Below are 26,983 nucleotides of genomic sequence, written 5' to 3' on the forward strand. Positions count from 1 at the left end.
CTGCAAAAGTCACCCCGTATACACACACACACGCACACACGCACACGTACACACACACACACACTGCCACGCGCAGGCTTCAGAGAGAGGGGAACATCTGCTGCGCCGTGGAGCGGCGAGATTTATAACGCGTCGCCTCGGCTCGATGGTCAGGCGACCTTTCTTTCAACTCTGGGCCGCCCGGTTTCTGGCCGAAGCGAGGACGCGGAGGGGCATCTATTTAGTAATAATAATAATACAAATAAATAATAATAATAATAATAATAATAATAGCGATCCCCACAGAAATAGGCGTTTTGCATTGTTTTACGCCGAATGATGAATAATGCCGAGCAAATGAATGTCGCCTTTTTTATGGGTTTATTTATTGTCGGCGGATTCTATCAGCAGGAGAAAAATGAATCTTCCAAAAACTGCGCTGCAAATCAAGCACGAGTCCACGGACGAGAAATGCATTAGGTTTCAAACGGATCTTAAGAGTTACAGATCGCTCCTGCCTTAACAAACCTATAAATAAAGAATCGTCTTTTATTGTTCTGGGCGCTAAAGGAACGTCAGAACGTCAGTGCTCAACAGCCTCGCCGAGCCCCGAACATCTGATGTATTTATTGTCTTTTTTAGGAATTTCTTTTTGGCACGTTGTTCGCAGGTCGACGCAAGACGTGACCGTGAAAAATGAGGGGAGCCCTCGCCGATATCGACGAACCTCGGCGGTAACGATTCCTCGAGAACGTCCGCGTTCTAAGTGCTTCCCAAAGCCCTCGTTACGCAGGGGTTTACGAGCGACGCCCCGCGCGCGGATAAACGGCGCTTAGTCGATTGACGGCGATCGACCGACCGTCCGGTCCTCGTTCATTTTAATTGATAAAACAACGAGGCTTTAAAAATGGACGGGCTGCGTAATTGAGCACCGAAGTTCTCAGGGCCGCTCCGGGTGTGACGTCACACGACTCCTTGGCCCCGCAGACCACTATTCTAAGACAAACTATATACATACAAAACTGGAAACTGGTACATTTAGAAATATATAAGTTATCAATGTCCCGCCCCTTGAGTCTCTATGACAACACGACTCCGTTGCGATAAAATGACGGGAATAAAGAACAACCAGAACTTACATTTCACAACTTAAAAACGAAGCCAACTGCCTATGATTGGTTAAAAACGCTCTTCTCCTCTCCTCTCCTCTCCTCTCATATCATATCATCTCCTCTTCTCCTCCTCCGGCCTTTTAAGTGTCTCTCCCGTCTCAAGTAGGGTCGCGACCTTCCTTGTCGCCAGACACCGACCCACAAGTAAACACTCCACTGGTTCTTCAAATATTTAGCATTGTTCAGCAAACGGAGGAAGACCCCCAAAGACCTGTTCTGTCTGATGGGAGCTGTACACCAGAAGATCCGTCACCGCTTTTTTTTATTTTTATTTTTTTTGCTGAAAGAGACTTTGTCCTTCAGCACAACGTCTTTACTGTGTGTGTGTGTGTGTGTGTGTGTGTGTGTGTTTTAAATGACCTGTTACAAATGTCCCAGTCGCTGTGCTACTTAGTCACTTGCGGAAATTAGAATAATATTATGCGCACAACACACATAAAATAATAAAGTTGAAAACAGATGAAGAATATATAGATCATAACGCTGACACTCGGAGGGGTGGAGGGGAGAAGAAGAAAAAGAAGAAGAATAAAAAGGCTGTGGGCTGTCCGCAAAAGACACCGTGATGGAAATATGGACTGGAGACATTAATAAAGACGTACGACGCTCCTGCACTGACAGGCTTATTGCTGCCATAGTTTCAGAGACGCGCGCTTTACATCGAAATTTATCGCGAAGCGCATCACTCGCCTGCCGGGGAGGCTTCAGACCACCTTTTCATTAGCAAATGCAGTTATGCTTTCTTTCTTTCATTCTTTCTCCTTCTTCTTCTCCTCCTTTTTTTCCATATAGATATCGATCACGTATCTGCTTATATTCATCACCGCTATTGACCCGGCGCGCGAATGTAAATGTGGAATGTGACCACTTAAGACATTAGAAAGGCGGCCTGACGTGATCCAGCCTCTTCTCCAACCTCCACCCACCCCCGTCTCCATCAACTACAGTCGACAAAGTTGGGATGCGACCTAAAGCACGACACCCCAACTCCCGGCACATCTGTACAAAAATATTCATTCATACATCTGCACACATGCACACATGCGCGCATTGTACGCCGTGTGTTCGGTGTGTTACCATGTTACCAGTTGTATGAGTCGTGCCTAATTGTTTGGGGCTTCATGTCGTGTCGAAATTTGATGAATTTGAGGAACCACGTCACGGACGTGGCTGCATGGGGAGTATAGGCCATGAGTAAATTACATATTATTTATGTCAACAGAACACATGTAAACATTAGAAAACACTTTAATCAACATTTATTAATATACTATACATGACAACAGTATCGCAAAATACCACACGGCGGGGTTTTGTGCGTGTGTGTGTGTGTGTGTGTGTGTGTGCTGGGTTCTTTGGCGCTATGGTGAGCCTTGTAGTATAGTGTAGTGCAGTACAGGTCGAACACGAATTGTGGGGCGAGGACGCGACACAAAAGGTCTGGCCTCTGCGTGAACCCGCGGTCCTTCTCATCCCTTGTGCGAGGAATTGTTTAAAAAAGCACCCCTCCAAACACACACACACACACACACACACACACACACCGGCCGCAGCACGGCAGCAACTGTGACGCGTAATGGCCGGAAAGTCGCCATCGAGTCACCATGGCTCTACATTCACCTGCGGAGGTGTGGTAAATGCTGGTTTGGGTTGGGTTCACACTCCTGCCGTGAAAGTGGCTGCTGTGGATTTTTTTTAAAGCCTCGCAAACAAGCCCGTTTAACTGTTTCTATTTAAAAAATTGAGTTGGTGACGTAATCCAGGTCCAGCAGGGTCGTGTCCGGCCGCGCCGTCTTTTGGTGGTAGCACTCACGTGCTTTAAAAACTATATATAGATATATAGATATATAAAAGCTGTCAAAGGGATCATCCTTTTTTTTTTAAATTCTTGTTATATTTACTCCAAAATAGGCCATGATTTGCATGTGATGAATCGACCCGCTGCCATATAAACATCTAATAATAAATTCCCCTTGATACTGAAAAAATAAATTCGTACAATGCAAAGCGTGACGAGATCAATGAAAAACATTTTAATATATATATATATATATATTTGTTTTACACATGCCTTTAATGTTATCTAGAGTTGCTTACACACAGTTCCGTTTGCGCAGAAGCGTTAGTTTAAGGTGTCTTTACGGGGTCGACTGGTTTTTATGGGAAAGAACTTTGTCACCTTTCCGTGAACTCTGCATGTCCTATTTATGTGTGGTGACTCGGAAAAGCCTTGGCCTGGAGACCCTCTCGTGCAAAAGAATAGAATTATTGTGAGAAGAGCGATCCATCACATTTTCCTCGGATGGCCTTCTCCGCCGTGGACGGTTATTCTGTGTGGACGGTGCAAGGCGACAAACCAAGAGCAGGACGCGCTGTGAACGAATCAACACTGGACGCTTTTATTTTCCACTATCACAGTTGCACTAGAGCTCGTCATATTGCATTTATTTTACAATAACAAGTCTTTCTAAATCACAATATCACAAAACGCACTACTGTTTTTTTTTATTATTATTAGTAATAATAATATTTTGTATCAGTGGTCGTTGCACTAAAAGAACAAAAAAACAAAACAAAAAGCACATATCCTACATTGAACTAGGATGTAACTTTCTACAATCTTTCACATGAAGTGAACAGTAAAAATTATCTACAGTCTCGTTAACACGGCAACAAAACAACCATAATAATAATAACAACAACAACAATAAATACACTGTGCACGTGTAGGCCGTCTTCAGAAGGTCCGCTGGGTTCCCGTCTCGGTCAAAACCGCGCGTTGGAATAAAATAACCGCTAATGACTAATATACTTCATAAATAAACCCTGATAGCCGAAGGTATTCTCGCAGTCATCCATGCTATATAACATGCATATTTATATAACTGTGGACTTCAAGGAAAACCCCATTTTACGCACGAGAACACTACAGAACAAAAAAAAAAAAAACAAGAACAAAAAAAAAAACCGTCATATACATATAAAAAAGAATAGATTTTCTATAAATATTCTGTGGCTCTCTCTCTCTCTTCGCGCAGAGGAATGTTTTTTTTTTTATTATTATTATTCTTATCATCATCATCATCATCATCATCATCTATAACCTCGTAATATCCTGGTCGCGATCGACTCCGGGAACCCGGGAGAGTTCCTCGGGGACCGCCACGGTGCTGGAGCCCGTGCCGTTCGACACGTTCCCGGCTGCGGCGCCCGCGTTGGGTCCGGGGGTCGCGCCCGACGCTGAGGAAGAGGAGGAGGAGGAGGATCTGACTTTGGTGTTCGGTAGCCTATGGTCTTTTTTCCACTTCATCCTGCGGTTCTGAAACCAAATTTTGATCTGGCGCTCCGACAGGACCAGGGAGTGCGCGATCTCGATGCGTCTCCGGCGGGTTAGGTAGCGGTTATAGTGGAACTCCTTCTCCAATTCTAAGACCTGCTGGCGTGTGTAAGCAGTCCTGGACCGCTTAGGCTCCGCTCCGTTATAATTGGGGTTCACTGGAAAGTGGTGAAAGGTGCGGGGAGGGGAGAGATGGGGGGAAGAAGAATGAGGGGGACGGGGAGGGAAAAAGTCATTTTTGTGTGTGAAGGTTTGAAATATAAAAGTTATGTTGAAAGGCAGCCGCCATCGTCATTTGATGAAAGTGGCCGACGTCGGAGGGGACTCTGCTCCTCCTCGAGGAGGGGGACCCTCGCGGTGGAAGTGACGCTAAATTATTAATTTAACAATACAAATTATGGCTATTTTGTTTCCACTTTACTCCACTGTCTGCCTCTCTCCTCCTCCCTCCCTCTCCCCGACCCCATACATAACTGGAAAAGCCACATGGCAATACGGGTGTCCAGACTAGTGCCTCCGCTATAAAATTTATGGCGGGTGTAATTGCCAGCGCAGAGTCGTAAATCCGCCTCGTAAGCGTCGTTTCGGAGCGCCTCGTATCGTGGGGAAGGAGGGAAGGAGGGAACAGCGACGCGGGGTCGTCGAAGCCTACCGGTACTGACGTGGATCTTCTTCATCCAGGGGTACACCACGGGCTGCTTGGCCGCGGCCGTGCTGGTGGGGAGCTCCGGGGCGCCCTGGACGGTCGGCGGGGTGGTGGGGGACGTGGGTAGCGGCGGCGGGGGCTCGCGTGGAGCGGTCTGCGCCTTCCCCGCCGCCAGCAGGCTCCCCGGGTGGGTGAGCCCATGCCCCCGTTGGGGCTCCGGCTCGGGGATGTTTGCGCAGTTGTACGGGCGCTCCGGGTAGGTGACGCGCGGAGGATACAGGTCCTGGTGGTGATGCTGGTAGCCGGCGTCCCTCGTGCGGCCGTAATATTCGGGGCTGTGCTCGGGGATGTAGCTGTTTTGTGAATATTCCTCGCAAGGAGGAAATTTCGGATCGATGTAGTTAGAGTCCATCAAATACGAGCTCATGATCATTAATTTCTGGAGTGGAAAATAATTTTTCTACCTTTGTCGTTTTTCTGGTCCATAAAGCCCTCCTACTAGCGAGCGACCCCGTAAAGTTACTTTTACCACGTGACCTGGCAGTCCAATGGCAGCCGCCGATGCAGTCCCCGGATAAGGAACCAAATGTTTAATCAGATCTTTTCGCACCCTTTGTGTAGGTGTTCTGCTGTATTTGAGACGAAATAAAGGCGCAGCCTGTTAAAAAAAAAAACACGCGTCGAAACCCGCCACGGCTGACGTTGCGCGGCACGACGCGCACAAAAAAACAACAACAACGACGTAAAGCGACGTTACACAAAGCGTCGTCGCCGAGATTCCTCCGCGTGGAGAGGACTCGCCCCGCGTCCGCGGCGCCGACGCACAATGGGTCCCGTTTACCACACGTTTACCACCCCGGCCGGGTGTAAAAATCTCCCACGTTCTTTCCCCTGGACGTGAGGGGAAACCACGTTAATTCGCGGGGTTATTAACGCCAGACGTGGGTCGGCAGGTGAACGCGGGCTTTCTGGGGGAATTGGGGGGGTCGAGGGTCGGTCTCGTGACGGCAGAGTCGCCCTTTTATTACACGATGCGCTAGATGCGATGGTTTTATAATAATGAGGATGACGAGGGTAATAATGGCGCCGCGCTGCCTCGTTGCTGAGTAACAGATATCTGCGTTTTGTCAGGTTTTATGGGATGCAAAAGAGGCCCTAATAAAATAAAAAAAAGAGAGCCGACGCGTCGCGTTAACGCGGCTTATTTATAGTGGGACGCACGCGCGCGGCCGCGGGGAAGGCCCGGGGTCGAATGTTGTGCGAGTTTTATTGGTCAGTAAAACGCGCTAAATCACTCGCTAAGAACGATCCCGAGAGCCCGGGACTCACGCCTGTTCTTCCCGCCGCTTCACAGCCTCCCTCCCTCCCCCTCTCTCGCTCTCTCTCTCTCTCTGGTCGTTCTGCTGCGCCGTGGCACCGGAATCGCCCATGTATTCCCGTAGAGGCGAATTTGCGGTTGTTGGAGGGTCACGCAAATTCGGTTCTACAGGGTGCATATAGACGACTTGAACATAGCAGAGTTCCCTGTCCTCACACTCACACACACACATACAGCATCTCTCTCTCTCTCTCTCTCTCTGTCTCTCTGGCCCACACACACACACACACGTGTGTGTTTGTACGTGTTCTGTAAAACCGACAGATCTGTTCTGTAGCAGGACCCCTTTCACCCGAAAGCCGCGTCCACTCTGAACTTAAACCTGAACGACCCAAGGCAACTTTTCACATCTTAAATTCGAGCTTGAACTGTACCCGTGGTGACGTTTTGTGTACATTAGTGCTTTATTACTTTTAGCACTTTAAGGTGCTGCTGTTATATTTTTTTGGTCAAATAAAACACCTACATTGTGCCCGTATAAAAGGCTGAAACAGAACACGCGCTGGGTTTATATATATTTAGATATTCTTAACCCTCAGTAATCATAGGTTGATATTTTTTTTTTTTTCAAAATGTTAAGAACTGTTTTAAAAATTCAGGTTTTTGTGTCCCTATGAAGACATTGGGCCTTCGCTAAAAATGTATTTCTAAGCGTTTCCCCAAATACAAAAATTAATAAGAATACGATTATTTTTATAACCCATGTGCTGCTTATATCTACGTGGTTCTTGTGGGCCACAGAACGGTCCACCTTTTTAGACGCGTTGTCTTGTCGGACAGACGGCTCCGTGTTTAATCCGCGTTGCCCCCAGGCCGCCCCATCGCCACGTTACTGCCGCGGAGAGCACCGTGGATCCTTCGCGGGCTGTGGAAGTCGCCACAACGTACGTAAAAAAAACCAGTCCCCATCCCAGAAACAAAGTGCTCCACTCCGGCCAGATAAAGCCGCCGTCGCGGCCCTCCGACAAATTATAAATTATACATATTCAGTAAAGTAGAAAAAGCGTCCGCGTTTGATGACAAATTGCCTTCTTTTGTCCCCGGGGCCTTTATTCTTGTTGTAATTTCCATACTACTGACCGCGTGGTAACCTCCGTGTCGCGCGTGGAAAACACACACACACACACACACACACACACGCTCACAAGAAAATTCGGAAAGAAATATCCCGCGACGCGTCAAAGTGGGTCAAAGTCAAAAAGCAAAGACGGGTTATTTTCAGGCGGTTTCTGCCACAACTGGAACGGAATTTGAAATTTCTGCCCCCGTCCCGCGAGGTAGGCCAGGAAATAGCCGCGACCAAGGCGATGTTCTTAAATAACAGCAATAATAAAAAACTCCTTTTGTATTTTGCGTTGCCGTTTCGAGACATCGGTTGGAAATGAAGGCGGTAACGCGGTCGTTATTAATTCATTTCGGGTTAAATGGAGCTGCGTGGAAGTGCGCCGCCACCCCACCTCTCCGTCGGAGGACGCATTTTAATATGAGTTAGACAGCTTGACCGCCGGTTCACCTCGTGTTTTCGACTCGTTCCAATAGTTCACTGCCAAGGAGTTATTGATGATGAATCGCAAATGAAATTTGCGATCCACTCAAATGGCGCTGGGATCGCGTTCCCTCGTTCGATGGCCAGCCACGGTCTAACGCAAATCCTTTGAAACGAAGCCCACGGGCAAGCCTTTTTTTTTGTAGGTTTGTTAGTTTAATTTCACACTAATGAAAAGTGAAAAAATAGGGAACATCGGAAATCTTTACTACGGTATTGTTTTAATCGTGTTTTTTTTTCATTCCTCGATTCTTGGGAGAAGAAGCTTTTGGAGTTTTAAGCCTTCAGAGAAGAACTATCTCAATTCCTGTAACGATGAACGATTCCGGATTCAAATGGACGAGATGCGAAGAAAACACTTGTTGGCGATAAACTCTCCACGTCTCCTTTCCAATACGTTCAATATACTGATTATTAGGGACAGGTTTTCCATTTTTATGTAGTATTGTGCTGTAATTATGTTTCACGTATTTATGAATTATTTGTCATTTTATTTTTAGTTTAAATACAGGAACTATAAAAAAATACAGGAACTATATAAAAAAAAAAAAGGCAAACGGACTCTGTCTGCTGCTGCCCTGGAGTAAATCACGGAATTTATGGCAACTGGCCGGCGCGGTTCAGGGCAAATTTACCGCTCGCCTGGCCTCATGCTCTACAAGAATAAGCACTAAAACCTTCCCCACGCACTCCGTTGGAGTCGTTTTCATGAAATTACGAGTGTTCGAAAGTATTCAACCCCAGACTCTATTATGTCACATCAATCAATTATATTTAACACAATAAACGTATCCCAGAGTAAACGATATTTCTGAATCGTCACCTCGTCATTTCCCTGATATAAAGACTGGGGAACGCCGCAGTCTGTGAAGAGATTAATAATTGTAAACGTCACGTTGCGTTGTAAAGATTGACTTTGATTGCCAGCGAGAAGGAATCTGTCCAGTTATCACAATAAATGACAGTTTGGCAGCTTTGGCTGGTTCGTGATAGTTGGTGACACGCTTTAGCCTGTAGGCTTCACATACGTGTCACGATATTTCACCAGGGAGGCTCTTCTAGTCCGAAACACACACACACACACACACACACACACACACAGAAGGTGCTATTGCACCCAATGGCTAGGATTATTCCGACAGGTTATAGGTCTACATGTACAGTTTTATGGCTGCATTGTTTCAGAATAACTGCAGGCCAAACTGCAGGCAAACATGACAAATGGCAAGTGCGAAATTGTTTAAAAGGATTTAAATATCCAGGTTTATATATTACCTACAGGCCTAGCGCCATGTTTGGTGGGGGGGGGATGAAGCACTTCCCGGTTATGTAATGATCAACACACACACACACACACACACACACAGGCCATGAGCCTGCGGCTAATGACAGCTACACGTGCGCAGGGGCGGATTTCGAGCGACTCGTCGGGTGAATTCGCGCCATTTTAAGAACAGCGTGTCTCCGAGCCCAATAAAAGCAGATGATGCTCTATCCAGCTGAGCCCGTTTAACTCAGAACCAGCAGCCGGAAAACAAGAGGGCTGCGCAATCTGCTCCGGAGGCGGAGGAGAGGCGGCCATTCATTAATTAGCCGATGCCGGCTGAATGGCGGTTGGAAAAGGCCGCGGCTACGGCGCGGCGGCCAGTTGGCCATCCTGGACGCCCTGGTTAACAGTAAGGCCGCCATCCCCTCACATGAACATAACGCTCACTTAACCCCGCACCGGCGCTGCAAACACTTTAAATGCTCCAAAAAGTTCTCTCGTCAAAGATTTGTCTTCTAAACTGAAGGGTAACCGTGAGGAAAAAAATAATTGTCCATATTGTTCTTTTCTGTACGCCCGGAAATGTCATTTAAATGCTCCAGGCCGTTTCAGGTCGGCAGCGCATGCCTGCTTCGTTGCAGTTGCTATTTATTAGCCATTATTAGCTATTTATTAGGCCCTATTGTGACTGAAACTAAAGGGCCAGTTTGTCTTCATTAGAGCCTGTACCATTGCGAATTATTTTTACACCGTAGTCAAACCTGTGTGGTCAATACAGAGGCCCAACTGGGGCACCCGCGACGCGGGACGGAGAGACTCAGAGGGACAACAGCTGACCACACAAACACACACACACACACACACATCCAGTACACCATCTCCACTTCGCTTAATATGTGTATATCTACCCACTCTGCACACACGTAAAAGCTCACAAATACATCTTTTATCTATATACCCACCTATATATTTATTTAATTTTTACAACTCACACGCACTGTTTTATTTTGCTGTTCTAGGACTAGTTATTTGCTGTTATATTATACAGTCCACATATTGTCTGTGCTGTTCTCTTATCTTGTACTGTCCACTTCCTGCCCTGACAATGTAAATTTCCCACTTGTGGGACTAATGAATAATCGTTTAATCTTATCTTGTGCATTTGCACACACACACACACACACACAGAGTATTGATATATTGATAAAGGTCAGCTCTTAAAGCCTTCTGAAAAGTTAAGGGGGGAACATGCACATGTCAAAATGCACGCATGCTAACCGCCGACCATTAGCGCTAAAAACATTTCCTGCATTAAATTACGGTGTTAATTAAAGGCCCGAGGGCTCCACGGGGGCAGGTGTCTATTTCATTACGAGCTCGAGAAACGAGATTATTAACTTACTGGACCGTCGGGGAGCCATTTGGCGGAGCGCGGCGCGGCGCCTCGAACCCGGCCTCGCGTCCAGCCGCGACACTTACAGCGTTACGCGCGGTGTAAATATGTCGGGGGCTTCGTCAGCTCTGCCTAAACCATAAAACTCGGTTTAATGGCGTCACGTGGTCGCCGCGAGCCACTCAGGGTCAGAGGCTTGGGCCTTCTGGCGTACATAACGTCCAAAAGTTTTCAAGTTAAAAACAGAGAGAGAGAGAGAGAGAGAGAGACGTGGAGTGGACGTAAGCAACACCAAAAAAAAAAAACCGCTTTGGAGTTTTGCTTTTTTTTTTTTTTTAATGATGAGGAGCTCGGATGAGGGGTCACGGTGAGTAACAACCTTCATTCTCTTACGCGGCGCGCCGAACAAACTGTTGCGTTCGGGCTTTATAACGGGACCGAGCGCTCCGGGGTGAGGTCGAGATTTTTTTTTTTTTCCGCAATCAGTGACGTAAACGATCCCAGCACGAGCAACAGAACCTGTTGAAATCGTGTACCGAGTCACAGAAGACAACATTCGCATTTAAGAAATGTAATAAACAAAATATTCAGTCCACATTGTGCACTGTTCCGCTTATTATCATTCTAATAATAATAGTTGTTGTTGAATATTTCTATGTTGCGCTCGGACGCTCCTGAGATCTCCAGGCCGCTGCGATCAGAGCAGGTGTCGCGGTCCGAGCTTCGAATCCGCCGCCGCATCTGCTCCGTTACACAGGAAGCGCCGGGAAGGCCGTAAAGTTTTATGGCGCGCCAAAGGCCATAAAGTTTTACGCGCCTGTCCGTGTACTGTAAACAGTCGGAGAGGAAGCGGAGGCCGATACGCAGGCCACCCCCTCCACGAGCCCCCGCCGCACCCCCAAAAGAAGAAAGAGGTTCACACGGCACAGACTGCACTGTAGCTGCATTTCACACACACACACACACACACACACACACACACACACACACACTTCCAGAAACACACACGCACACAAACTAGGGGACAAACTGGGACCTAAAATGATGCAAGGACCACGTGTTTAAACATTCACCGTTCTTTTTATTTCATGTTACAGAAGCAGACACGTTCTAAATCCTACCTGTCAGTGTTGTGGGGTGTGGATCCATTTACAAAAACGTCATTAAAAAAACAACAACAACAACAACAACAACAGCATGGTCTGTACATGTGAGGGTTGCGTGTATTTGGTGTGTGTGAGGGTGGGGGGGTACATAATAACGGGACACTGCGCTGACTGGGCGGATGTGAAACTGGGCCTATCCATTTGGACAGCTGACAGGAGGAGGAAACGGAGAGGTGTGTCTGTGTGTGTGTGTGTCTGTGTGTGTGTCTGTGTGAGTGTGTGAGAGAGAGAGAGAGTTTAATGGGCACTCAGTGAACTAACAGGTCTGCTCGGTGGCACCCGTCACATGAACTCACACTCTGACACAGATTGAAAACATGAGGAAATTGTCATTACTCTAAGTGGCACTGAAGGGCCCGCTCCCTGCCTTCAGGAGAGGAAAGGAAGGGGGGGAATCTTTTTTTTTTAAATTATTTTACACAATCAAGACTTGTCTACAAGGTAAAAACACACTTTACAGTTGTGCTTGTTAAAATTCCTGGTGGTAGGCGCCCAGGACTGGTCAGTTTAGGTTAAGGTGCCCCGCCGAAGTCTCCACTAGTCCTGCTCCTTGATCAGAATGTTAAATTCGGGCCGCCTCGTTATCCACTTCCGCTCCGGACGTTTACACGTCGGCCCAAACATTCAATAGCTCCTCCAATACCTCATCAATTACGCTGATTGATCGTCGCACATGTGGCGCGACGCACGTAGAGTCAACTCCAGCTCCCGAATCGGCTCTACCATGACAGTCGGGGTAGCAAAGTTCCCCCTCTTAAAAAAAATAATAATAATCAAGACCTCAAACAAGGCAGTACAGTCCATTACACCGATCAAATCCTTCAACAGAACTGGGTCCCAGCACAGGGTCCCCGAAAACCGAGGGGGTCGTGATTGTACTGGCCGGTTGGGGGGGGGGGGGGGGGGGTTTCATAAACAAGTGGGAGTTTTGTTTGGACCTTTGTTCAGACAATTTTCACTTTTCTACGTGATTTTTTTTCCCCTTTTCTTAGATGACCATCCTGTCCGGGTCCTATATATTAATAAATTATTACCTACGAATAACAAATGCACATAATTAAATAACATGGGTATTACAGAACAATATTTTCCACTTAGCACACTAAAACATCGCATTTACATATTGGTCACCGTTTTTTTTTTTCTGTTTTTTTTTTTGTCGCCATCTTCTCAAGAATCTCGGAATAGTGGGTTCCCAGTGGAAAGTGTGGAGGACAGGGTTGGGGAGAGGGGGGGGGGGTGTCCTGCTTAGAACGGCTCTTTAATTTTAAGCTTGGAATCCTTCTTCCACTTCATGCGCCGGTTCTGGAACCAGATTTTGATCTGCCGCTCGTTCAGGCACAGGGTATGGGCGATCTCGATGCGCCTTCGACGCGTCAGATAGCGGTTGAAGTGGAACTCTTTCTCCAACTCCAGAGTTTGGTAGCGGGTGTAGCTCGTCCTCGAGCGTTTCCCGTCTGACTCTAAAGTGGTGTTGAGAGATAAAATGAACATATTGACACATGTCACATATCGCCGTGATACGTAAAATGTGACGCACAGCCCCTGTTACTGAGTCAGGTTACCGAGCCTCGCTTCTTCTTCCTTTTTTTTTTTTTTTTTTAAGACGCCGGTGCTTTATTTTCTCTCCTCGGTCGCTCAAGTCTCCAAAAAAATCGATTCATATTTAGTTTAAGACTTAAAACGAACGTACAGAAAATATGGGAGGGGGGGGGGGCGACACTGACTTCCGTACCAAAGTGTCGCTGTCGCCTTTGGTGTTGACAGTCATGAGAACTGAACAAAAAAAAAAAAAAACTTAAAAGAACTAAGACAAGATTAACAACCAAAAAAGAAAAAGAAAAAAGAGAATATGTTCAAGTTGATGATGCAGTTTGGACACGATTGTGTAACCAACGAAAGGGGAAAAAATATTTCGTCAAAAAGTCCTTTTCCCGTTTTTCTCGCGTTATTTATTACAGTTTACAAAAAAAAGAGAGGATGACATCGACACTAACCTGCTGCTCCGAATTTGCACAGACGAGCAAATAAACGCGTAAGAAGTCCAAGTTGCGCGTACAGTGTAAAAGTTGCGGCCGCGGGATGAATGCGTTGTTTATACAGTTTTTTTTTTTCTTTTTTCTTTTGCCCGGAATTTTGTTGCCTTTATCCAATTACGTCGTCATAAATTTGGATGCAGATCGCCGGTTCGGCGTAACCAGACAGCTTTACGAGCAATTGATGCCTTTGTCATAAAATTTACGACTGCGAGTTTTATTATTTCCGAATACGGCCTATAAAACTGCGAATGGACTCGAGAGGGGACACGGGGCACAGAAAAGTAAGCAGAGGGGAGAATAACGGTCCTGGGACACACTTTACCGTGGCTCATGTGTAGTTTAGTCATCCACGGATAGATCTGCGGCGGCTGCTGCTGGTCGCCGCCCTGCGTTTGACTCGCGGTCTGTCCCGCGGACTGCAAACTCCCCACTTTGGTCTCGCCGGAGCCTTTCGTCTTGCTCGTGGGCAGGTCGCGCGGCTCCGCGGCCGCCTCCGTCTTGCGGCCGTACAGTCCGAGGTTCGAGCCGGGATCGGGCTCCGGGCGCGGCGCGCGGTCGTCCGAGCTCATCTCCCCCGCGCCGAGCGAGCCCGAGGCGGACGCGCACGGGTAGGAGCCCCGGTGCTGGTGGTCGAGCCCACCGTAACCGTATCCCGAAGGTGCGTGGAGCTCGGACATGGAGCCGTACGCGTGGCCGTGCAGGGCGAAGGCGGACGCCTCATGACTTGTTTGCTTGAAGAACGAGTTGGCGACGTAGGAGCTCATTTCGGGCGGAAAACGGAGGAAGCGCCAACTGGGAGCATTTATCCGAAAAAAGGACGCGACCGCGGCGACATGCAGCTGTTGACGCCGGGCTCGTAACGCGCGGGCATCGAGGACAGTCACGGTTCACGTTATTTCGTTTGATTTGTGGTTCTTTTTGAAGTTCGCGGAGGCTTTATCCTAAAATGACCAGAATTTATAGGTGGGGGGATTTTTTTTATTTTTTTGTTCTCTATTGACCAAATATGGGTTGTTTAAGACGAATCACGTGCTCCTATCGGCCAGTCATAAATTTGGCAAGATCGCACCAGGAGGTTATTGATGGAAGCAGGAGAACCGTCTGATAAGTTGGGGAAAGGGGACACCGGCGGGGTGCGGGAAAGGAAGGACCGGACGGAAGGCCGAGAGCGTCACCTGGCGTTCGATGTGGAAACAGCATTTCCTGTTCAGCCCCCAACACACACACACACACACACACACACACACACACACACACACACACACACACACAAATCCCAAACACCTCCGCGATCTACCTGGCAAAGCGAGTCAACATCTGGCGCTTTTGATGTCCGCCAGTAGATCTGAACAGTCTGGACGGCGCGTTAAGGTCGAAACTGCAAACGACATGATCTGTATGAAAACGGTACAAACACCGAGAGCCCGTGAAGTATTCGGCAAGTACATCTGCAAAAAAAAATACTATATACACATACAAGTATGTATACACTCATACACACACACACACACACACGTGCATTGTAATGAATCGTTCCAAATCACGTATACACACACGCCGATCGCTCGGGTTTGCAGCTCGGGCTGCAGACCTTTCGTTTCCTTGAATTCGAGAGACTTCCACACCACGTTACGGCCTCAGAATGGAACCAGTAACCTCCAACAGGCCTGGGCTTGGTTAGTGGCGTGTGTGCGTGTGTGGTTTCTTTTTCTTTCTTTCTTTTTGATTTGATTTTAAGGGGCCTTTGATACTTCGCGTCTTACTTTCGGCTTCCAAAGCCGAGCGACGTAACTTTAGGCTCGTCTGGTTTAAGATCATCTTACGACTTCAGGTATTTTGCAACATTACACCTGTAATAATAATCTTTTAAAAAATTGTTCGTCTAAAAGTAGTGGGTCGTAACCTAGTGCGTTTAAAGGAAAATGGGAGTGATTGGGAAATCGTGAGCAGGACGACGTTCATATTGTGTGTGTGTTTGCGCATTATTTTCTGTGTCCTTGTGTATTTCACCAACACCACTGTATTTTTGCTTCTTGCCAACTGTATGTTTGTCGTTTTTCGGACACCAAATGGGATTTTCTCCCTTAACTCGTTCTTTTCCATCTAATATTCAAAGAAAATGCAATAAACCTGGTCGTGAATAATTTTTACTATTATTAGCGGTATTTTCATAAAATAAACAAACCTGTTGCACAAATTTACGACACTTGTTTTTTTTTTTACAGGGGGGAGGTCTTTATTTTGGCCACAATTGGGCAACGTAAAAAAAAGCACAACAATAACAACATTATTACTATAATTCTTAATATCGACAGTCAGAAGTTACATGACAAGTGTTTATGAAATGTGATAGCATATCAGCTCACTAATCCGTCCGAGCGGCGCTCGCACTGTCAGCACGTGATTTACGGGCGGAACCGCGGGAATAAGGCATCTCATTCACAAAAACGTGTTCACAGTTCAGGTAGTACGGGGCGCGTGGGGCATCGCCCTACAAACAACAATCAACACTCAACAACCAAAAGAAGGAGGAGGAGGAGGAGAAGAAGAAGAAGAAGAAGAAAAGGGGGTCTCCCCAAATAATATATACAAGGAGGGAAATGACGTGGAACAAAACGACCAGAAGCGAAAGTATTCATTCCTTCTCTTGCGTCTCACACGCTCACCTTTTTTCCTCCACATCCAGTTCATAAAAGGTGTCGTGACGAAATGCAGCATAAGTTATTATTATTATTACTCTTATTATTCTTTTTTTGGTGGACAAATACGTCTGGCGAATGGGAGTCGAACTATTATTATTACTATTCTTCTTCTTATTATTAATGTTATTAAAGCACGAATGGTTCGTTGCGTCGCGTGCACTCCGCATTTCGTTTCTTTCTTCCTTCATGTCTCGCCACGAGTGGACGTGGGTCCGCGTCTCTGAACTTTGTGCCAAGGTGAATGCAAGTTTGTAGGTAGTGATGCGTTGTAAATAGTGGGAAGGGGTGTTTTTTTGGGTTTTTTTTTTTTTCACTCCTTCTTGTCCTCGGCCCCGTCCTCCGCGCCCTCTTTGCCGGCGTCCTCGCCGGAGCCCGCCGTGCCGCTGTCGGCGAGGGCGGAGCTGAGGTTGCTCTCCTTCTTCCACTTCATGCGGCGGTTCTGGAACCAGATCTTGATCTGGCGCTCGGTGAGGCACAGCGCGTTGGCGATCTCGATCCGCCGGCGCCGCGTCAGGTAGCGGTTGAAGTGGAACTCCTTCTCCAGCTCCAGAGTTTGGTATCGAGAGTAAATCTGGCGGCCTCTTCGTCTGTCTGACCCATAGCCGACCCCTGTGTGGTTAAAAATAATAATAGTAACGTTCACTGTCTTTTTTTTTTTACACAAATATCTTGTTTACTATATAGTATAAGTATAAAAATAATCAACACTTAATTTATGACGAGTTGGGAATTCTTTTGTTTTTTTTCCTCAAAGGGCCTTTTTATGTCGGGGCGACAGGGCGCTCCGCGGATGCTTTATGGGCCGATAAAGGGGGAGCTTGGCCGGTTGTAAAATAGGGCCGCGCGTCATATACACTCACCGCTGTGGGAGTTCATGCGCTGCATCCACGGGTAGATCTGGATGGTCCCCTTCATCTCGTGACTCGCGCTCCTGCCCTGCTCCGGGCCGTAGTCCTGCGCCAGCGAACTTTGCGCGCCCTGGCCGAGGCCGGACTGCCGGCAGCTGGGCAGCGCGTCCTTGTCCTGGTAGAAGACGTTCGGTCCGTACTCGTACGAGCCCCGACCCGAGCCGAACACGGCGGGCTCCTGCGGCGAGTAGAACGGCGACGAGTATATCCGGTTCTGCGCCACGGCGGCGCCGTAGGAGGAGAAGTGGCGGACCGGGTCGTAGGTGGAGGAGCCGAGGGCCACGTTGGGCAGGACCTCCTGGCCGCCCGCGAGGTGGCAGGACAGGGACGGGTTGGCGAAGTAGGAATTCATACCTGGCGACGTTTCTCCCCCTCGAACCCCGGCTCCCGAGATCGCTTTCTCCTACCGCGCCGCTCCCTCTCCCCCCTGCTCTCACTTCACTTCCCTTCACTCACTCACTCGCTCGCTCGGCCGCGCGCGCGCGCGCACCCACCTCCCTGTCTGTCTGTCTGTCTGTCTGTCCCTTCAATCAAACGCGCGCGCTGCGCCCTATCATTTCCTTATCATTTCGTGCGGGGACACCAATAAAGACACCCTCCACACGCTCGAGTGTTGTTCCTGCGGCGTCGCTACAAGACGGACAGGATGACAACGTCAGCTGACCACGCATCGTCCAATAAAAATGCAGGGACTTGTGGGAAAGTGGAGAGAAAAAAAACACGACTCCGAGCGGATTTTCTATTCTTGCCCAAAGCAGCGCACACACACACACACACACACACACACACATATACACACATATGCAGGCGCATACACACACAGCACGTAATTTTTACGTGTAACCTCAGAAACACTGGAAAGCCGAACCTCATCTGGTTACCTGTACGGTTCCACGCGTGGCCAATGTAAATATGAGAAAAGGACGATTCCACGTGCATCTTTCGCCAGGCACCGTTTGAATCGCGGGTCTGGGAGATAATTGTGGAACAGGAACATCCCGCGCAACCAGACACGTATAAACACAGAAATGGGTGTTGAGTTCACGTGAAGTGTGTACATGTGACACGCGTGGACCAGGAGGTGGCTGAGTGGTTTAAAATGCGGCGCTTGGTTGTATCTGACGCCGATACGGTTGCACGCGCAGCGTGATCTGGCGGCCAAAAGCGGACACGCGCGCACCACCGTGACGCACCCAAGGTGAATTACTGATGAAAAGGTGGGAAAGGTAATCCGATTAATAATCCGATTACGTCGTTGTCGTTGCTGGTATTATTATTATTTTTTTTATTGTTGCATTTATTATTCGTATTCCTTTCCATATTCGATTCTGGAACGATTTCTCCGTCTAGACCGACAAACCGGACCTCTGGAAGGAGCTTCCCATTCTTTTGTTGAAAGGAAGCCCAGTGTGCCGGAGCAGGGGGTGATGGGAGTTTTACTGCTCAAGAATGCCTCGGCGCCTGCTAGCACAGAAGTCATAAAACCAGACAAAATGACAAGTGACAGCTTCCAGTCATCTCTCGTGACAGCGCGCGTCGTGGATCTTGTCCAGGAAGGCCACGGACCGGGAGGAACGCTGGGCCGGGCTCGGCAAATGCGCACCGGACCCCGGCAATGTTTACGCGTGACCAAGGAAATGCGCGAGCACGAGCCGATGGTTATAACATAAAATAAACAAATTAACACACAACGAACCAGCCTTCATTCAGTATCCTACTGATCGAGTTGTATCGAGTAAATTCACACGTGATCACATGTGAGCCAATAAAGTAGTATCATTATTTATTTAAAAAATAATATCAATTTAATACACGTTACTACAATTCAATGATTCGTGGCGATTAGACACTCATATCACTGCACATCACTGGCCATGAAAATCTAATACCGTGACACAGTAATTCGCCGAATATGTGAAAAACATTTTATAAAATCGCATATTTGGGATTTGAACACAGTAACAAATTGTATACATATATGTACAATAGATATGTGTATATCAGCTTAGACGAATTTCTGTCTTGCAGCATATAAAAAATGGACGCGCGTTCAGGGTTTAGACCTTTTCTTTTTTTTTTTTGGAGGGGGTGCCTTTGATCTTCTGAGAACCTGAACGCCTTTAAAAGCAGCACTTTTTCTTTAATCTAGGCCATATGAGTCCTGCTGTCGGGCCGGTATGCAACAGGATGTTATCGGCGCGAAACTCCCAGACTCGGTGTCTGGCGGGTACCGCGCGGCCGCGCGTGGTGCGGTTTGTCGTGCACGCGCATACATTTACATTCATATTTATAACGCGTCTCGTCGGGAAAAAAAAATCCTGTAAAGACGCGCCCGTGGTACATCTGGCGTGTCGCTGGTAGCTGTGAATTCGTGTGTGTGTGTGTGTGTGTGTGTGTGTGTGTGTGTGTGTGTGGAAGCTGTTTTATTGGAAGTCGAAGTGGAAGTGGACGGGGAAGTGTTTTATTGCGGCCCTTTTGTGGACGGCTGAATGGCTTTGGGTATTTGGGTTGAAGGCAATTTGTTTTGTGGCGATGCGCAGCCAGCCAGCTGCATCGCCCCCCCCCCCAAAAAAAAACGCAGAAATGATCCCGTTTTTGTATTTTTCGTGCGTGCGGTAAAGCATTTCATTATAAATGTTGCACAACGACAAAATGCAATAAACAGAATTTAATCATTTTGTCGCCGTCACATGTCGCCAAGTAACCCATTGCAGGTCATTTAAGTTACGATTTATTTAGGACATATTTTATTCTTCTCCTTTTTCCTCATTATCGTTAACATTATCAGTGAGCACTTTTCTTATTTCTTCTTTAATTAACAGGCACTGTTTGCGTGTCTGAAGCCTCCATCTCTGCGTGTAGGGTCTGATTTTGACATTATCGGCTGGTTGGGACAGGCCCGAACGCAAAATACGGCAATCCTGCTTTTATTGCCGTTGTAAAAAAAAAAGAAAAAAAAAAAAAAGAAAGGAAGAAAGGCCATAAAGTTGAACAGCCTGCCTCGACGTCGCCTCGACTTCTGACTCTCCGTTGTTCCCCTCAGAGCCGCGGACGGACCCGGAGGCCTGGAAGACGCGTTCCGTGGGCCCCGGTCCTGCGTGGAAGGCCGCGGGAAGGTTGTCGGGGTCGCGCCGGAAGTCGCTGACGCCAATATCCACATCACGTGTAATTAATGCGTAAAATGCGGCGTTTCCAAGCTGCGCCGACCGACATTTGTTTGAACGCACCGTGAGTATTTGATCACTCATACACTTGATCGGTTTGTGTAGTCATGTGAAAGTGCCTAAAACGGGTAAAATATACCCGGTTATGGTATTTTATTAATTGTTCATTTTTTCCCCACTGCAAATGATGTATTTTCTTTTCAACTCGCTCTGCATTTTAACTCGTATTTTGTTTGTACCTTTGGTGCATCCAAAAACAGTTTTCTGCAGCTTTTTTAAAATATGCAATAAACGCCTACAATTTTCTTTTAAGCAAACGTTTTTTTTTTAATCGTCGTGAGCAGCCTAATGTCAGCCGTTTATAACTCGGATATTAAAAACGTTTTACAGGCAAATCGCTCTTTCCACTGGCCATTAATCTGAGAAAAAGAAAGAAAGAACGAACACTAGGTGGCGGTGTTCACTTATCAAAAGTTGGAACGCATGACGCCCGTCTGAAGCGACAAAAACAACCAGCAGCAATTTTCTGTCCGCAGAAGAGCAGAGCAGCGGCGGGAAATGCCCCTTTCTCAATAAAACGTGTATTAACACGCGCATGCGCACAGTACAATCGCGATCGGTCCCCCTCTGCGCCCAACAGAGAGGGTTCCTACGCCGAAGCCAGAAGCAGAATATTTTGGACGTGAATAATCCACGCTCCCACGTGTAAGAGGGAATAACCCCCAGCATGAACACGTGACCGCTGCTGATATGTCCCCTTGTCCGGTGACGGTGCAGCAGAAACGGCGGCACCGACCAACCGAGAGGTGAAACCGGGCCAGGATCCGACACACACACACACACACACACACACACACACACACACGCGCGCGCGCGCACGCACAGGCAGAAAAAAAACGACGTAAACCAATAAGAGACGTAGAACCGCCAACTTACCCGCGGTGCGGACGGCGCTGCCGTGACGCACTTTGACGGATCCCAGCGGCTCCGGGCGCAGGGGCGGGGAGGGAGTGGAAACGCTGGTGTCCCGAAATATCCCCAAAAAAATCACGCGGCGGCCCTGCAAATGCCGCAGCGTCCGCGTCATTTTCGCCGTTTTCCTTTGTAAAGGCTGCGTGGTCGTCCGCTCGGGAGCACCGGGACGCTGCGGGAGGGCGGGAATCGTGGGAGCGGGGAGCGCGCGGTCGAAGGCGGCGGCGGCTCCGGGTCCCGGACGTCGGGAGTTTCGCGGGCCGGTCTGTCTGAAGCGATAGGGAGCGCTTGTGATCGCGGGAAAGACAACAGTATAAAGTTCACGTTCATGGAAGGAGCGTCATGTGACTCGGCGCAGCCAATCCAAGTGGCGGCTCAGTCGTAAACTTTTATTACTTAGCTGTAAATTTCCCACCAAACAACCAAGAATGCATCGCCCCCCTTCAACCGACCCTCAATCTCGGTCCCCCGGAAATATATCCCACCCTTCCACTCGGTCTCGCGTCGGTGCCATCATGGCAGATTCAGATCTATCTATCTATCTATCTATCTATCTATCTATCTATCTATCTATCTATCTATCTATCTATATCTATATCTATATCTATCTATCTATCTATCTATCTATATATATATATATATATATATATATATATATATATATATATATACATATATATATATATCTTTACACACACACACACACACACACACACACACATACACACATATATACACGTGTGTGTGTGTGTGTGTGTGTGTGTGTGTGTGTGTGTGTGTGTGTGTGTGTGTGTGTGTAAAGATAGATAGATAGATAGATAGATAGATAGATAGATAGATAGATAGATAGATAGATAGATAGATAGATAGATAGATAGATGTTTTAATTTCTTAGATGACGTTTTATTGAAGTTGGTTTCAATTAAACACCGAGTGCAGTAAAATAAAATCGTGCAGAAACTTCAGCACTTAAACCCTTCCCTTCCACGCGCTGCTGCCGAACAGTAAAATCCGACCAACTGCGGTCAGTCGCCGTAATTAAAGTCAATTAATGTCCTACAACCGCCGTTCGTGTCTCCCGTGCAATTCGATGTGATCACCACGATAACCCGCTCGCCACTGTACATGTAAATGCGTGGAAAGAAAGGGACTTTGTGTGTGAGTGTGTATGTGTGTGGTGCTGTATTCAAACGTGTGAAATGTCGCGCGTTTCCATTCCACTGATGCAGCGTTCACCTGCCTTACACGTCAAAGCGCCAAACGTCCGTTTTTAATTCTTCATTTCAACGATTTTACACCTTGACTGTAACCAGTTTTGTCGTTTTTTTATGTTGTCTTGTGTCGCATCTTTGTGTCCACAGCCCCGCACCGCGGAATAAACGCCCGCGTGGCTCTCCAGGCCGCACAACCGACTCAACACTGCGCGTAAAAGCAGACGGAGCCGCAACGCTGACCAGGTCCAGGTCCAGAGCAACGCGCTGTTGTTCTGATTCATGGAGACGATGACAGTTTACGATCAGGCCACCCCAGGTCAGGAATCCATTCTCGTTAAAGACCGCGCGCGACTTACGTCTTACGTGCAACGGTGTTATAACGTGCGCTGGGTAGAGATGAACGAATTAGAAAGTACGAAAATGGTACGTGCTTTCGAGAGTGTGCTGAAATGTTCTTCATCGACACAACTGAGGTTGCATTCAGGTATGAAATGTGAAGAACGTGAATAAATAAAAGGGAATCCCCATGCATTTGTGTTGCTGTATTAATGAGTGAAAATGTCGATAAACGTGTTGCTGGTTTGAAAATGCTGTGTTTGTGCGTATAAACGTCATTTATAAAAACCAAAACCCACGTTTCCCTCTTTTATTTGGAAAACACATCAACAGAACTTCTTTGTGCATACAGAAAAAAAAATGTCATTTTCATTTTAAAATACAAAAAAAGATCAAGTCTTATGTTCACAAGGTGTATGAGCACAAGTGTATTCAGTGCAATGAAAACCTACTCTAGAACAACTGCACAAGAAATGATGTAATAATACAATTATTTACTGTTTGCTATAAAATAATGAATACACAAAAGTGCAGTTACTTAGGCAGTTGAAGTTGTTGGGAAGTTAAACACACGAGCCACAGGCTTAAAGTCATCGTGGGCAAAAAAAACCCCGTCTTCTTTACCCCAGTGAAGGTGAATATATTGAGGTTGCGGCATCAGATTTGCTTTTACTGATTTCGATTAAAGAGACAGGAAGAGGGCAAAGAAACTTTCCTTTCCTTGAAAATAATAAATATACCAACGTGTTTTGGAAGAAACGAGAGTGAATTCTCATTTCAGAAGTTTAAAAAAATCGAAACCGATTCAGTCCAATACATCAGCGTAGTTATTAAGTGTGAAATCTATACATTTGAAGGAAGTAGTGCTTTATAAGTCGACAGTGAGAGAGCTATTCGGTGATAATACATTGTGATAATACAAGATCAAATAATTATCTGCAAAATTATTTAAGAGAAATTTATGGATATATATATATTTTTTTTATTCCGAATGTTTCTCAGTGCGCGAAAGTAATTTAAAGAAAAAATAATTTAATATTTAACTGAAGGGGGGAAAAGCTAATTCTGTAATTATATATATATATATATATATAATATAATCCAAAATTATAAAATAATTTAGAATGTTTACACGTTAACAGGTTTTACCGTCCTAACGCGCGGCTACTTTAGAAATTTCATTCATATTCTGTCCTAGAAGGGTAGTATTATCTGTCACGTGGTTAAATAAAAAAAAAGACATTTTCATAAGACACGTTACAGGGTAATGTCATGCGCTTTTAAATAAAATAATAAAAAATAAAATATCGGCTGGTCAGTGTGTGCTGACACATAGGTAGTCTGAGATGCTTTTTTAATGCTGAACGACCTCTGGATAAAAAAAGAGTTTAGTTTATTTTATTCTTTCACCCAGAGGCCGTGAAAACTCGTTTAGGAAATAAAGGGCGAGAAGGAAACTGTTTTACAGTCGCGGCTTCTCCAAAGAATTTCCACACTTGTTGACTCAATAAAAGTTGGTCGTAAAATGTGATCTCTCTCTCACACACACTAAAACCCAACAGCTAGAAGTCGTATAACCATAAAAAGGAGGCTATAAAATCACTCTTTCGTCTCGTCTTCCTCTCCCGCCGCTTCCTTCTTCTCCCCGTCCTCGCCCTCCTCGTTGGCTTCCTCCTCGCCCTCGCCCTCGCCCTCCGCCTCGGCCTCGCCCTTCTGGCCCGGGAACTTGTCCTTGTTGTTCTCCTTCTTCCACTTCATGCGCCGGTTCTGGAACCAGATCTTCACCTGCCGCTCCGTCAGGCTGAGCGCGTGGGAGACCTCGATGCGCCGCTTGCGGGTCAGGTAGGGGTTGAAGAGGAACTCCTTCTCCAGCTCCAGCGTCTGGTAGCGGCTGTAGGTCTGGCGTCCGCTGCGTCTGCCCGGAGCTGGAAGGAGGGGAGGGGGGGGGGGGGGAGCAGGTGCATTCACAACATGGAACAGGTAACGGGGACCCGGTGACGCACAGCACGTTCCGTCGACCGGGCAATTATTCAATTACGTCACGTTATCATAACAATGAACGATTAGCATGTTGGTTTAAAAAAAAAAAAAAAAAAAACACAATATCTTCTGATGGATCACCAGAGACTCACGGCGACGAGCCGACAGGACTGTGGGAATGTGATCATGCAGCGAGAATGTCACACAGAGACACGCGCCCTCACACACACACACACACACACACACACACACATATATATATATATATACAGACATACAAAACAAGCAAACAAATCAATGACGAATATGATCGGAAACACAAAAAACGGGGGCTGACCGTGCGGCCTCATCCACGGGAACATGAGACCGGGCGACGGGCTTTGATTTAGGTGGCCTTGTCCGTCCCCGAGGGTGCCGCCATTTGACGGTTTACAGTCCGGGTACTGGGCGCCGCTCGACTCCGGCTGCGCGCCGTACAGCGACTGTCTCGGCAGCGCGTCGTAGCCGTAAAACTTGGCGGCGTCTCCGTGGCACGCCAGGGCGCACGGGCTCTGCTGAAACCCGGGGCCGGCGATCCCCGGCGTGCCCTGGTGGAAGAAGTCCTGGACGTGGTGGGGCGGGGGCTGGAAGCCCGCTGTCGCCGCGCCGGCCCCGTAGACGAGCGCGTGGCTGCGGGTGACGCTCTGTGGGAACCGGCAGTCGTAGTAAGTGGGCTCCAGCGTCTCGCCGCCCTTGTATTTGGAGAACAGGGGGTTCACGAAGTAGGAGCTCATGCTGGACCGGGTCAGGTTCGGGCTGTCTGGTGGGTGAGGAGGGGGGGGGGGGAGCTGCTGTCTTATCGTCCCGGTGCTGGTCCGAGCCGCACGCGCTCGATCGCCGAAACCATGAAAAAACAATAAGAATAAAAACAAAAAAACAAAAGAAGAATAATAACGCACGCGCGGAAGAGAATGACGTCCTCCCCGACACGGCACCGTGCTTCCTCTGCTCCTTCCTCCACCTTTCTTCCCTTCTTCCCCCCCTTTTGTAGGTTGGCGGCGTCCGAAAGGAGTTAAAGTGCAGGGCTGATGCGCGCCGAGGCTACAGCGAGCTCCACCACCGAGCTCCACAGTCGCGAGCGTTGACATCGACCCCCCCCACCCACCTTCCACACAACAAGATCACCCCCACTTCCCCCACCACCCACCCCACTCTCTCTCTCCCTCCTTCTTTCCTTCCGAGATGTCGGCGGCGCACCGCGACTTTACCCCTGACCTTAAAAAAACGGCGTCGCCGAGTTTCGCGTGTCACGCGTGGGATTCCGTCAGTGGGACGGCCGCGCACACCACCTGTGTCTCCGTTGCACACGCACAGACTCGCACAAATGAAATTTTTCACACTCCAGATGTTAGCCGGACGTGTTTGGGAGCATAGCCACTGCGTTATGGGTGTGACGCATGACCAAAACGCATAAATTGTCATGTATGTTTTTTTATTAAAACAAGTCTGTGTTAGTACCGCCCATTCTCTTTTTTTCAAAAAATGATCGCGCGATTTTGTCCGTATTCCACGCGATGTAGTAAATCATCGCCTTACCACAGGTCACCGTGACATGAAGAGCGTGGAGATTCGTCATCAGACAGCGCAGACAGCCGGGTGCGTTAGAGGCGTGTTTGTCTAACCTTTCATTAATATTAGTATTAATAATAATAATAATAATTCTCATTTATATATTTAGATTTGTTATGTAAAGGCACCATGCGATTCGAAACGTTTCATATGCGTGTATTTTACATCAATACGTC

General features: G+C 47.4%; 4 protein-coding genes and 1 long non-coding RNA gene across 5 annotated transcripts; 1 reads left to right on the forward strand and 4 right to left on the reverse strand.

Moving 5' to 3' along the window:
- Positions 1 to 4,125: 4,125 nt before the first annotated feature.
- On the reverse strand, positions 4,126 to 6,482 carry LOC114800722 (homeobox protein Hox-C4a-like). The gene is made up of 2 exons (XM_028998437.1): positions 5,141 to 6,482; positions 4,126 to 4,646 (listed from the first exon to the last, which is right to left on the reverse strand). The coding sequence occupies exons 1-2, from the start codon at positions 5,565 to 5,567 to the stop codon at positions 4,249 to 4,251; spliced, it is 825 nt and encodes a 274-aa protein (XP_028854270.1). The 5' UTR covers positions 5,568 to 6,482; the 3' UTR covers positions 4,126 to 4,248.
- A 6,523-nt stretch (positions 6,483 to 13,005) lies between these two features.
- On the reverse strand, positions 13,006 to 14,966 carry hoxc5a (homeobox C5a). The gene is made up of 2 exons (XM_028998439.1): positions 14,246 to 14,966; positions 13,006 to 13,347 (listed from the first exon to the last, which is right to left on the reverse strand). The coding sequence occupies exons 1-2, from the start codon at positions 14,685 to 14,687 to the stop codon at positions 13,133 to 13,135; spliced, it is 657 nt and encodes a 218-aa protein (XP_028854272.1). The 5' UTR covers positions 14,688 to 14,966; the 3' UTR covers positions 13,006 to 13,132.
- Positions 14,967 to 16,898: 1,932 nt separating this feature from the next.
- hoxc6a (homeobox C6a) lies at positions 16,899 to 21,766 on the reverse strand. The gene is made up of 2 exons (XM_028998438.1): positions 17,486 to 21,766; positions 16,899 to 17,234 (listed from the first exon to the last, which is right to left on the reverse strand). Exons 1-2 carry the CDS (start codon positions 17,883 to 17,885, stop codon positions 16,936 to 16,938), a joined length of 699 nt encoding a protein of 232 aa, XP_028854271.1. The 5' UTR covers positions 17,886 to 21,766; the 3' UTR covers positions 16,899 to 16,935.
- LOC114800725 (uncharacterized) lies at positions 18,615 to 23,339 on the forward strand. The gene is made up of 4 exons (XR_003751429.1): positions 18,615 to 18,759; positions 18,884 to 19,290; positions 20,577 to 20,761; positions 23,031 to 23,339. It is a non-coding gene; the product is annotated as an uncharacterized LOC114800725 (long non-coding RNA).
- Positions 23,340 to 23,515: 176 nt separating this feature from the next.
- LOC114801108 (homeobox protein Hox-C8a-like) lies at positions 23,516 to 26,333 on the reverse strand. The gene is made up of 2 exons (XM_028999084.1): positions 25,537 to 26,333; positions 23,516 to 25,144 (listed from the first exon to the last, which is right to left on the reverse strand). The coding sequence occupies exons 1-2, from the start codon at positions 26,324 to 26,326 to the stop codon at positions 24,819 to 24,821; spliced, it is 1,116 nt and encodes a 371-aa protein (XP_028854917.1). The 5' UTR covers positions 26,327 to 26,333; the 3' UTR covers positions 23,516 to 24,818.
- Between the last annotated feature and the right edge of the window lie 650 nt (positions 26,334 to 26,983).

Source organism: Denticeps clupeoides, chromosome 12 (assembly GCF_900700375.1).
Source record: "Denticeps clupeoides chromosome 12, fDenClu1.1, whole genome shotgun sequence".
Classification (NCBI taxonomy): Eukaryota; Metazoa; Chordata; class Actinopteri; order Clupeiformes; family Denticipitidae; genus Denticeps; species Denticeps clupeoides.